At 39.5% G+C, this 12,867-nt stretch overlaps 1 protein-coding gene across 1 annotated transcript in view; it reads left to right on the top strand.

Annotated features, from left to right (window-relative positions):
- PGM5 (phosphoglucomutase 5) overlaps window positions 1-12,867 on the top strand; it is a 190,679-nt gene that overhangs the window by 34,074 nt on the left and 143,738 nt on the right. The window contains exon 6 of the mRNA XM_038527145.1: window positions 234-388. Coding sequence (XP_038383073.1) covers window positions 234-388 — 155 coding nt within the window. The remainder of the gene's footprint in view (window positions 1-233; window positions 389-12,867) is intronic.

Raw genomic sequence — 12,867 nt, 5'->3', positions numbered from 1 at the left:
GATCATGACCTGAGCCGAAAGCAGACGCTTAACCAACTGAGCCAACAACTGCTGAGCACCACTATACTCAGGAATTTAAAATAAGGCTTCCCATGTCCTCTTTGGCTTCATTCAAGTTGTTTTAGATTGTTGAAATACAGAATGGCAGTAAAGTAGCTTGTGATGATTATGGGAATGGCATTGCCAGCAGCACATGCCTCTGTCCGATCATTTTCACGCTTTCCTTCTGACAGGACCGTTATATGATCCTAGGCCGAAATGGCTTCTTTGTGAGCCCTTCCGACTCCCTGGCCATCATTGCTGCCAACCTCCCTTGCATTCCATATTTCCGTCAGATGGGGGTCCGAGGGTTTGGGAGGAGTATGCCCACCAGCATGGCCCTGGACAGGTAAGCAATGATATCACCGTGAAAAACTGTGTGTGTGTGGTAGGTTTCTGACATCAGTGTCTCCTTTGTCATTAGCTGTAGCTCATTCTCCCCTCCTCCGGTGGGAATGGTTGGAAGTATGAGAACTTAGAGGCATGTATAGTGCACTTGGTATGGAGCATGGAGAATCTGGCGGCCTGAACTCCATTCTTGGTTCTGCCTCTTAGCTGTGGGAACTCGAGAGACTTATTTGATCTCTGAGCCTCATTCTTTTTTTGCCAGTCTTTTTAATTTTAGCAATGCTAGTGTGTGCAAAATATTATTTCCTTTTTAAAAAATGGAAGTGTCATTAACATACAGTGTTCTGTTAGTGTCAGGTGTACAATGTGATTTCAACATCTGTACATTACTCGGTGCTCATCATGATGAGTGTGCTTTTTGATTCCCTTCACCCTTCCTTCCTTCCTTCCTTCCTTCCTTCCTTCCTTCCTTCCTTCCTTCCTTCCTTCCTTCTTTCTTTCTTTCTTTCTTTCTTTCTTTCTTTCTTTCTTTCTTTCTTTCTTTCTTTCTTTCTTTCTTTCTTTTCTTGATTTTATGTCACAAGCTACGCAGAGACAGAGAGAAGCAGAGACACAGGCAGAGGGAGAAGCAGGCTCCATGCAGGGAGCCTGACTTGGGACTCAATCCTGGGTCTTCAGGGTCACACCCTGGGATGAAGGCAGTGCTAAACCACTGAGCCACCTGGGCTGCCCCCTTCACCTTTCCCACCCATCACCCCACCAACCTTCCCTCTGGTAACCATCACTTTGTTCTCTGCTTTTAAGAGTCGGCTTTTCTGTTTGTCTCTTGTTTGTTTTCTTTCTTTCTTTCTTTCTTTCTTTCTTTCTTTCTTTCTTTCTTTCTTTCTTTCTTTCTCTCTTTCTTTCTAAAAACAATCTAAAATGATTATTTAATTCAATCGAAGCATATCAGTAGTTTCTTAACATTTTTCATTAAATGGTAAAAATATATATGCATTATTAAAATTAGAAATCACAGATAAACAAAAAGTAGAAAACAAGTTATAATATGCAGTGGTAATCAATTTTGCTATATATATTTCCAGTATTTCTTTTTTTTTCTTACTTAGGAATTTTAATGCAGAAATCCTTAATAAAAGCAAACAGAATCCAAAACATGTGCTCAAATGAGATTTACTCTAGTAATACAAAAATAATTCAATATTAAGAAACCCATTATTATAATTTATTATAGTAATATAAGTAAGGGCAAAAGTGATGATTTTCTTGTTTTATTTCTTAAATTCCACATATGAGTGAAATCATATGGCACTTGATTTTCTTTGATCGACTTACTTCACTTGGCATTATATCGTATTATATTTAATAGCTGAGTAACACTCCATTTATATGTATACCACTTCTTTATCCACTCATTTGTGGATGGACACTTGGGTTGCTTCCATATCTTGGCTCTTATAAATAATGCTACAATAAATATAGAGGTGTTGGGCAGCCCTGGTAGTTCAGCGGTTTGGTGCTACCTTCAGCCTAGGGCATGATCCTGGGGACCCAGAATCAAGTCCATGTCGGGCTCCCTGCATGGAGCCTGCTTATCCCTCTGCCTGTGTCTCTGCCTCTCTCTCTGTGTGTGTCTCTCATGAATAAATAAATAAAATCTTCTAAATAAATAAATAGGTGCATGTATCTTTTCAAATTAGTGTTTTCATTTTCTTGGAGTAAACACACAATAGTGGAATTACTGGATCATATGGCAATTGCATTTTCAATTTTTTTGAGGAACCTCCATACTGTTTTCCACAGTGGCTGCATCGATCTCCATTCCTATCAACAGTGTGTGAGGGTTCCTTTTTCTCTCAGCTGTGGCACCCCAGCTGCCCAGGTCTCCAGGTGACAGCTCCCTGGGGGAGCCTATGCTGGCCATGCCCTCAAACCTCAAGTCCTCCCTCTTGTTTCATGTTGTCCTTGGTCCCATCTTCAGGAGGGAGGAGATGAGACTGGACAAGGATGAGTAGAGGGGCCCACAGCACAGTCTCCACACCAGGAAGTGGAGCCTTCATGGGAAGAATGAGAAGGCAGGACAAGGGATCCATTCCTCTTTTTGCCTGCCTGTGGGCTAGCGGGCTGACCACTGGCCAAGCCTTCCCCTGGGGGTGGAGTGCAAATGAAGCTTCTCAGGCAGTGGAGCAGGGCATGGGCTCTAGGCCATTCTGCTCCAGGCCTCAGGAGAGAAGACAAAAGAGGAGCATGAGGTTGTCCAGGCAGGAGGAGCCAGAGAAGTTGGGGCAGATGCTTCAGGCAGTTGAATAAAGGGTGTGCACTTGTCTGTTGCCCTCTGAGAACCTCTGCTCTCAGCCAGCACCTCAGGAGTCCTCATGAGCTCTCTAGGGCTTCCCAGGCCTGCTCCTCAACCTTTGGCTTCTGTGACTAGGGGTGCTGCTCCTCCTAGGAGGTGTTGTGATGTACAGGTTTCTCTCGCCACCTCATATAGATTTAATCGATCTTGATTTTTTTTTTTTTTTTTTTTTTTTTTTTTTAGTGGAACTTCATCTTTCTCCTAAAGATTCTCAGGGATTAAGGCTGAAACTGGAGCTCCACTTCAAGCTTCTTACCCATTTTTAACAAGTAGAGCCCATCCTTTGGCATGCTTACACTCAAATTCCCTTGGTATCAATTTGACATTTACATGCTTTTGCTGGCCTCTCTCTATAATGCAAGTGGCATTTGGGTGTTGACACTAGCTGAGTTGAAGGGGCATTGTGGACACAGTCTAATCACTCTGTGGTTCAGGATCAACTAGAGAAACCAGTCCCGTATTGCTTATATCCTGGCAATCTTTGTACACTTTGACTCTGAATGCAGCCAGTGTGTTAAGACCCTGGGTGTCAGCAGCTTGTTGAGAAGGAGACCTTTCGGAAGAGGGAAATAATGCAAAATCTGATGGGATGGGCTGGAGAGGCATCTCTTGAACCTCACTCTGAGATTCCTTGAGTCTTTGATATCCACTCTAAGCAGTGGCTGGCTGTTTGTGGTTCCATTTTGATGAAGGTAAGGGGAAAAGCGCTTTGCACAGGCCTCAAAAGTAAAAAAGATACTGTAGTCCTTAAAACAAACGCCCCAAATGCACACATATCTTGGGAGGCTCCTGCCAAGCGAAACTTGTGTTGAAATTTTCTCTTTTCTTTTGGCTGAGATTCGCATCATTGTAATAGCTAGTGATGTTGAACTCATTTTCATATGCTTATTCTCCATTTGTGTAACTTTTTTTGTTATATAGCTATTCATAATGCATTTGCTCAATTAAAAAATTAGGTTGTCTTTTGTTATTGACTTATAGAAGTTCTTTATATATTCTGGATAATGTCTTTTGTCTGATATATGTATTGCAAATATTTTCTCCTGGCTTCTTGCTTGTCTTTTCATATTGTTAGTGGTGCCTTTTGATGACCAGATGTTTTACATTTTGATGAAGTTTAGTTTATTAATATTTTCTTGTATAGTTAGTGTGTACTTTTTGTTCTCTGCAAGAAGTCTCTGCTTATCCCAAAAGTCAGAAACATGTGTTCCCTAGAATTGTTATAATTTTAATTTTCACATTTCAGTCTATGATGATTTTGAATTAATTTTTGTGTATGGTGAAAGGCAGAGAGAAAGGTTTACTTCTTCCTAAATCCAATTGTTCCAACCTTGTTCATTGAAAAGAATTTTCTTTTCTTTTTTTTTTAAGATTTTATTTATTTATTCATGAGACACACACACACACACACACACACAGAGAGAGAGAGGCAGAGACACAGGCAGAGGGAGAAGCAGGCTCCATGCAGGGAGTCTGATGTGGGACTCGATCCTGGGTCCCCAGGATCATGCCCTGGGCTGAAGGCGGTGCTAAACTGCTGAGCCACCCGGGCTGCCCATGAGAAGACTTTTCTTTCCCCTTGGTACCTTTGTTAAAAATAAGTTGGCCGTATGTGTTTGGGTCTATTTCAGGATTCTCTATTTTCTTTCATTGATCTTTTTTCCTATCCTTATGCCAATATTACACTGACTTGATTATTAAACTTTTAAAGTCGTACTGAAATCAGATCCCCCAAGTGTTTTTTTCTTCTTGGCCAAATTTAAAAAGATGATACATCCTTGGTCTTTTGTATTTCTATACACATTTCAAATCAGCTTGTCAATATCTACCAGTTGTTACAGTTTTGATTGGAATTGGGTGGAATTATAGAATAATTTGAGAAGAATTGCATTTCAATAATACTGAGCTCTCCAGTTCATGAATGTGGTTTATCTCTTCATTTTAGTTTTCTTCAGTTTCCCTTACATACTTTGTAGTATAATTTCTCTTATGTATATTTTGTGGTTTGCTGTAGAGGTCGCACACATTTTTTATTGAATTTATTTCTGAGTATTTTTTATGTTTCTGATGCTATGATAAATGGAATAGTTTTATAAGTTTAATTTCCAGTTGTGTGCTGCTAACAGTTGAAAATACAACTGGTTTCTGTAACTTGACCTTGGATTCTTCGACCAGGAAGAGTCTTTTGGATGACCCCACTTTACTTCTCTCCCTTAGGCTTATGGTGATGATCCAACCTCAGTGCAGGGCAGCACCAAAGAGTAGGGTATATTATTGCAATTAATTTTTGTATATGGTGAAAGCAGGGAGAAAGGTTTACCTCTTCCTAAATCTAATTGTTCCAACCTTGTTCATTGAAAAGAATTTTCTTTTCTTTTTATAAGATTTTATTTATTTATTCATGAGACACACACACACACACACACACACACACACACACACACACATAGAGGCAGAGACACAGGCGGAAGGGAGAAACAGGCTCCATGCAGGGAGCCCAACATGGGACTCAATCCCACATTGAAAAAATGAATTTTTTTTCCATTTGCCTTTGCTCATAACCTTCCTTAAAAAAAAAGAAAAAAAAAAGGATTCAGTAAAACTGTGAATAGTGCAAAATTGAGCCATCTTTAGACATTGAGGACTCAGGGTCATACAGAAACCTGATTACTATGTAGGCTACTTAATATTATGGGAATGTATTTAATAATACTTTTCCCTTACTTACACAGGATATTAAAATGTAGAAAGAAGTTGGGTACATCTGATTTCACTTGATCTTTGCACGAATTTAGTGGGTAATTGGGGAGGCATTATTCTCATCATCTTTTTTTTTTATTTTTTATTCTCACCATCTTAAAGATATTGAATCAAGTATCAGAGAGGCTAAGTGACTTGTACAAAGTTATACAGCTAATCAGAAAGTGACCCAGGATTTGAAACTAGGTCTTCTAGTTTACAATTGCATCTGCCCAGTAACTACCACTAGATCAAGATGATCCCTGAGAAACTAGTGGAGAATATTGCCCAACTCTCCTGGGGGATAGCCAGCAACTTTCCAAATGCTGGCCAGGAGAGGCAGGTTTCATTCTGACAACAAAAACCATTTGTCCTCTTTTCTCCCGGACATTTCCTGGTGGTTCTTGATTTCACTTTGTCCCCTCCCTCCCAATAAAACTCTGTTTCAGTCGGAAACCGGAGTCCTTGCTTAGAAATTTCACAAAGAGCTTGTTCTGATATGTAAGTGACCATTTAAAAGGATTATTCATGCTTGCTGGTTGGGATCCAGAATCCTGTGGGGCTCTGACGTGGTGATTTGTTTTGGGTATTTGATCTGTTGTGTAGTTCCCAGGTGGATTCTCATGATGGACACTTTATGAGCTTCTTTTTTCTTTGGTAAAATAAATACAGCTTCAAACTTTTATCTTAACCATGGTTTGCCATATAAGTTTTATTTTTTTTATGAAAAAAATTATTGGAATGTGCCCTTTAGTGCCAGGACCCAGAAGAATGACAACTCAGTAGTTGAGATGCATTAAATGGTGCACTTGCCTAAACTCTTGGGATTCCGAATCAGAGGTGGGTGTGAGGGGCCCTGCACCCTTGAAACTGATGAATTATTCAGGGCAAAATTTCATTGTTTGCAGATAATCATTGCTCCCTGAGGGAAGACTTTCAGTTTCTTTAATTTCTACTCTTACAGTGTCACTGAAACAAGGATTCCATTTACTTCAGAATAATACAGTTTCAGCCTTGAAAATGGCATTCTTTTTAAGCTTTGTCACTCTGAATGTGCCTGATTTGTAGTTGCAGAGAAGTCGGTGTTGCTGAAATCATTTTAGTTCAAATGATTTGAGAAGTAAAGCACATTCAAAGTAGATTTGTGGCCCGAGGTCTGTCTCCACCCCATGCAGAAGTATTAAATAATCCTCTGTGTCATCATCCTTTAATAATATTTATGAAGAGCCCATCTGCACTTGGGAGTGTGCCGAGTGCTGTGCAAAAGAAGGCAAACACACGCAGACTTGAGCCCTTCTCGTTAGAGATATTTACAGCCTCACCCAATGCTAGCAGCATCCTTGAGTGCACTGCAAGGGATCCAGATCTGAAAAGTATGTTTTGACTACAAGGGAGGCCATGTGAGGCGCACCACCCATAAATGTGGTAGGGAAGGGAATCAATCCTTTTCTACCTTCTATGGGCTATTTGTGCCACCCCTGTTGTTCACTATTTACTTACTCAAGAATATTTATTAAGGGCCTTTTGTGTCCTAGACAGGGTCCCTTGCCCTGAGGGAACTTCAATCTCATGGAGAAAACAAACAACAGGAAGTAAAAGGAAAAATATAAATACAAATTGTAGCACATGCTCATGGGAAATGAACTTGGCTCAGTAATAATTGGTGGGTATGGAGCATGCTGCTTAGATGGTATAGCCAGGCAAGGACTCCCCGAGGAGGTTATGGGTAGGATCAAAGATCAGAAACATTCAGCTGGACCTGGCTATGATGCTAGGATTAGAAATGACCCATGATACATGTGAAAATGCTTATTTTTCAGAATGTAGTCCATAGCTATTTGTTGCCAATCCCCAATCTGAAATATGGACTGTAGCTTTATCTTGAACATATTCAGCTGCTTGTTGGAATCCAGACAGTGTTAATCCTATAAGTATGCAAGTATCTACTGATCTACAATGACATTGGTTTTTACTGCATCCTTTGGATCTGTGCTCTTTTATCTCTAAGATCAGTCATGATGGATCAGAGTAGTGGGAGAGATAGTGATCTGAGCTAGTGTCTAATTACTCAGTCTCCCATACATTGTTTCTGCTACAGAATAATGGGAATTATTTTGCTTCAGCAGATAAATATATTCAAGTGCATCCTGTATTAAAATTAAAGGAAAAAATGGGGGGGGGGGGCAAGCTCTTTATCATAGGAGTTATTCCCTGAAACTCTCCATAGCTGATTTAGTCAGAGTTAAGGCAGAAAAGGGATGGCACCCTCAAAAGAGATTTACTAAAGAGAACTTAATAATAGTAACTTAATACAAAATTATGGACAAAGTTAAGGAAAGCAAAACAATGAAGAGATGGAGAAGTACCCATGACTCAGAATAATAGAAAGTTGTTAGTTCCTCCAGGACTGAAGTGTCAAAGGGGGAGGGATTAAGTAACCATAAGCCTCTTATGAGATCTGGAGTTGTGGAAGGTGGGCTGTTGGACAGGAACTGAACCTGTCACGTAGGTATAATACCCCAACTTCTCTCTTTTTTCTCCCTCCTATCTCCTGCTGATGATTCCTCTTGATGAAACCCAACTGGAAGCAGGAGTGCAAATCTGTGATGTTTAGCCTCCACAGGAAGAGAGTAGGGCAAAGATCGCCATGGAATGAAATGGGTCTTCCAGTGGACAAATTTTTAAAAGATATTTCGAGGGTGAATATGATTAATTCAACTCTATGCCTCAGTTGAGGCATAGAAAGAGGGGAGAGGATGAGACTGGTATTTAAGCAAGTAGAGATTACTAAAATGACTGGCCAGTGTACTGGTTATGCTGGTTATTGTTGGTTTGCCCCTTCCACTGTATAGTCAAATATCCTACTGGTGTTTTAATTTTTCATATCTCATATTAGCAATGAATTTGAGCATTTCTTCAAATGCTTAAGAGATTTGGGGGGTATTTTTATTAATTGCCCATTCCTGTCCTTTGCTCATCTTTATATTTTGGGTTCCTCTTTTTTTATGGATTTATAGGAGATCATTACATATTGAGATATTAGACCCTTGTCAACTTTAAGCACTTCTAATTTTCACTTTTTTTCCTTCACAGAAAATTATGCTACTGAGCTCTATACCCAGATTTGCTGTTAATAAACAGCTCTATGTGGACAACTCAAATTTCATATGTATCAATAGCAACTTTTCTGATTTTCCCTGAAAATTGCTCTTGTTTTTTTTTATGGATACTATCTGTGTGAATCATCTATCACCCAAATTATACATCTTGGAATAATCCTAGACTTCTACTTCCTCCTTATTCCCAAGGTACCATTAGTCACTGAGTTCTGTCAGAACAGAGTTCTGTCAGAAAAGGTACTTAAATGTCTCCTGAACTATTCTTTCTTCTCCATACTTGCTTTTACTTTCCTAGTTCAGGTTCCCATAATCTTTTGCTTGAACTATTGCAATAGTTCAGTAGATGAACTGGTCTCCCTGCCTCCAGACCTCTTCTTCTACATTCATATTCTGGACCACCCCATGAAGAAAGCCATGCTTCTCCCTGCCTTGCTTAAAATCTGTTGTTAGCATCAAATGCCTGCCCAATGATATCTCATTTCTGGATTCTAAAGTGTGCATAATTTCCTGATTATGAATATTTTGCTCCTGCCTCCATTTTTTACTCTGCCTCCTAGGTATGTCCTGTTGCTTACAATCCCCCAAATTCAGTGGCCTCTTACACTGCTGGATCTTTGCACATGCTACTGTCTTTCCTTGAATCCATGTTTTTACATGTTCCCTTTGTTCCACCCCATCCTTCCTTATTTTTTAAGGCTTAAGTCAAGTATCACCTCCTTGATAAGTCCTCCTTTGGTGTTGTGTTCTTGCCACCCCGAAGCAGCGTATGGAACTTGTTCTTCATAGATCGCTTTATCACAAATGTCACAGGCATTGAAAACATATACTTGTCTGTTTCCTAATGTCCAATGAGCCCCCTGAGGGGCAACGTTTTTATCCAGTGCCTGGCACAGAATAGTTCTTAATAAACACTTCTTAAATGAATGGGATTTTTTTCCCTTGATACCTTTTGTTTGAAAGAAAAAAAAATAACTAGAACTCCACAGATCTAATCACAGAGTTCTCAAAGTTAAGGACTGTGAACTACCAACACATTTCTTTTGACTTTTGTACAACGTAAGCTTGTTGATGCTATCACCTGGTGGCATGAGGAAGTGTATCTGAATGATAAGGAGCAAATAAATGATGTATAATTACACAGAGGTCTTTGAGTATAATAAAACTGTGCCTGATTTATGGTTTTCATTTGCATCTAGGTAAATTTGTAGTGAGTCAGATTTTTAATAATGATACAGAGGTATTGATTACAACTTCATCAAGGTGAGATAAAAGGAAGCAATCAGGGATCCCTGGGTGGCACAGCGGTTTAGCGCCTGCCTTTGGCCCAGGGCGCGATCCTGGAGACCCGGGATCGAATCCCACGTCGGGCTCCCGGTGCATGGAGCCTGCTTCTCCCTCTGCCTGTGTCTCTGCCTCTCTCTCTCTGTGACTATCATAAATAAATAAAAATTAAAAAAAAAAAAAGGAAGCAATCACGTAGTAGTTATTTCCTACTCAATAATTAAAAACTCACTACAGCCTGAACAAAAGCTCAGTATTATTTATTTATTTCTTGCCCTAGTGAGTAGGATGAGGAATGGATTTTTTTTCCCCTAGGAATTTAGAAGATGCCTAGTATTACCCCCCTGTATGGCTTTTGTGTTCACTTACTGGAAAGGAGGCAGACAATGATTCAAGTCCATTTTTGTGTTTCTAAGTGTTAATGCCTGATAAACACACAATAACATGTACATTTAGTAAAGGGCATTTATGAATTAATTGGCTAAGGAGAAAGGAATAAATTGTTAACATTTTAAGACTAGAAGCTGCAAGAGCTTTGGAGATGTTGGATAAACTATCTTTTGTTCAGTTGTTCAGAGCCATCTTTAGTTTTTGCTGTTAGAGTTGGTCAGAAAAACAATTTTGGATAAGCATTAAGTGACCTGAGTTCCAAAATATATAGTCATCATTACCCTCCCTTGTGAACTGGAAGACAAGCCATATTTAGAAGTCGGCTCTCTCTTGCCTGCTACATTTGCAAGGACTCTTTGCCATTCTTTGGCATCATCTCTAGAAAGGCATGGTCATTGCCAAGGGTGTCCAGCATCTTATCCTCAGCCCTTCCACTTCTTGGCCCTCTTTGGCCTTTGGCTAGTCACTTTGACCACTGGTGGACCCATCCAGTACTGAAAGAAGCCCCTTAACACCACCCTGGGTATTTGGGGATTAAAGACCATTTTAAGCAGGGATTTCAATTCCATCTGGTCTGGAGCATGTAACTAAGTGGCATGCAGTTGCTTTGCAATGGGAACATTGACTTCATGGCCTGCCTTTATTTATAATCTCAGTTTTGGTTTTGGAGGGCTTGTGTGGTTAAATAACCTCCTTCCATTTTTCTCCTTTGTGACTTAAAATATTAATATGATTTTAAAATCAGTCCCATTCATTTCTTTTTTTAAACAATATTTATTTATTTATTTTGAAATAAAGCATGAGCCGGGGGAGGGGCAAAGGAAGAAGGAGAGAGAAGACTCAAGCAGACTCCCTGCTGAGTGTGGAGTCTAACACAGAGCTCAGTCCCAGAATCCTGCGATCATGACCTGAGCCGAAATCAGGAGTCAAATGCTTAACGACTGAGACACCCAAGTGCCCCTTGTCCCATTCATTTCTACAGAGAGGCATGAGGTGACTCTATATCTTAATTATGGTGGTAGTTATACATACATCATTAAACACTATGTATATGTCGAGACTCTTGGATCTGTACAATTGATAAATTTTATTTTATGTAAATTATACCTGATAAAATTGATAAAAATAATCAAACCCTATTTATTTAAAAAAACAAAACAAAGCACCTCTCTTGGGTCTTTACTTACCATTGGGGTCAGAAATCAACTCTTGCTCTCAGCATTGAGGCTGGCATTTCATAGATTGGCCAGATTCAGGTGACTCAAGTGGCCTTTGGAATCTCTGCCCATTGCTCTTTTCTCTGGCAAGCCAGAATGTCAATATACTACCCGCAATTGTTGTCTGCTTTGGAAAAGACTCAACTTATATTTGGAGTTGGAGGTTCTTAGATTTCAAGGTCATTGGTCAAATTTATTGACATAAAAGGTATAAGAAAGATAGGATAGCCCACCATAATTCTGAGCCATATGCTTTGCCAAGCTGTCAGAGAGGTTTGGCACTTAACAATGATTTTAAATGAAGGGGCATAATGATCAATTGTCCTAGACCTGAAGATTCTGTTGAAGGAAAAAGCTGTGTACTTTTTTATGTGCTTTATATTTTGAAATAGATTTTGAGCTCTAACCAAAAAAGCCAAAAAGTTTTAAAATGGATTTTAAACCCCAACCTCATAGGGTAGTGTTAAGCTGGCCCTGTTGGAATACTGCTTACATGGATTGTTAAATATCACCAATTTTACTTTACCCATTGAGCTAAAGGAACAATAGTATCTAAGAAAGATGCACAGGGTGAATCAAGAAGCTACTCAAAAGTTTTGCCAGCTCAGCATAGAGTAAAAGGATAAATGCATTTTTATTTACAATGTAATTTATTAAAATATCTTGTTCAATTTTTGCCAAATCCTCAGAAGTATTTGTCAGGTGCTATTATTGACATTTTATTTTTGAGGGAGGTATCACATTGAAAGGTTAAGCAATTTGCCCAAGGTCACCCATCAAGAAAGAAGCAGTGAATACTGGTACCAGATTGTCTAATTCTAAATCTAATCATTTTTTTTTACTAATCCTAATTGTTGAGAACAGGAAGGTGTTCTGATTGTATCTTTAAAAAAAATAGATTTTATTTATTTATTCATGAGAGACCCACAGAGAGAGGCAGAGACATAAGCAGAGGGAGAAGCAGGCTCCCTGCAGGGAGCCCAGTGCGGGACTCGATCCCAGGACCCCAGGATCACAATCTGAGCTGAAGGCAGATGCTCAACTGCTGAGTCACCCAGGTGCCCCATTCTGATTGTATCTTGAGTGAAAATCATTTGTGCAGGTTGGGGTGTGTGTGAGAGAATCTTTGTTGCTCAAAAAGTGGTAGATGACATCAGATAAGCATAATTAATGTCAACCCCAAGTTGTCTCTTGATTTCAACCTTGAACATCACTACTGTTTAGGAAAGCTCTGGAAGAAGCAGTCCCTGGCTTTAACTTAAGACTTCCAGGAAAATGTTGACTGGCATTCAAAGTAAGGTTTGAATTTTATAGCCTCAGGATCTGCTTGAAGTAGTAAGATCAGCAGTGGCTACATGAAAAAACATTTATCAGGTTT

Source organism: Canis lupus, chromosome 1 (genome assembly GCF_011100685.1).
Source record: "Canis lupus familiaris isolate Mischka breed German Shepherd chromosome 1, alternate assembly UU_Cfam_GSD_1.0, whole genome shotgun sequence".
Lineage (NCBI taxonomy): Eukaryota > Metazoa > Chordata > Mammalia > Carnivora > Canidae > Canis > Canis lupus.
The sequence above is the reverse complement of the archived record's forward strand: the minus strand, read 5'-3'. Positions and strand labels throughout refer to the sequence as shown.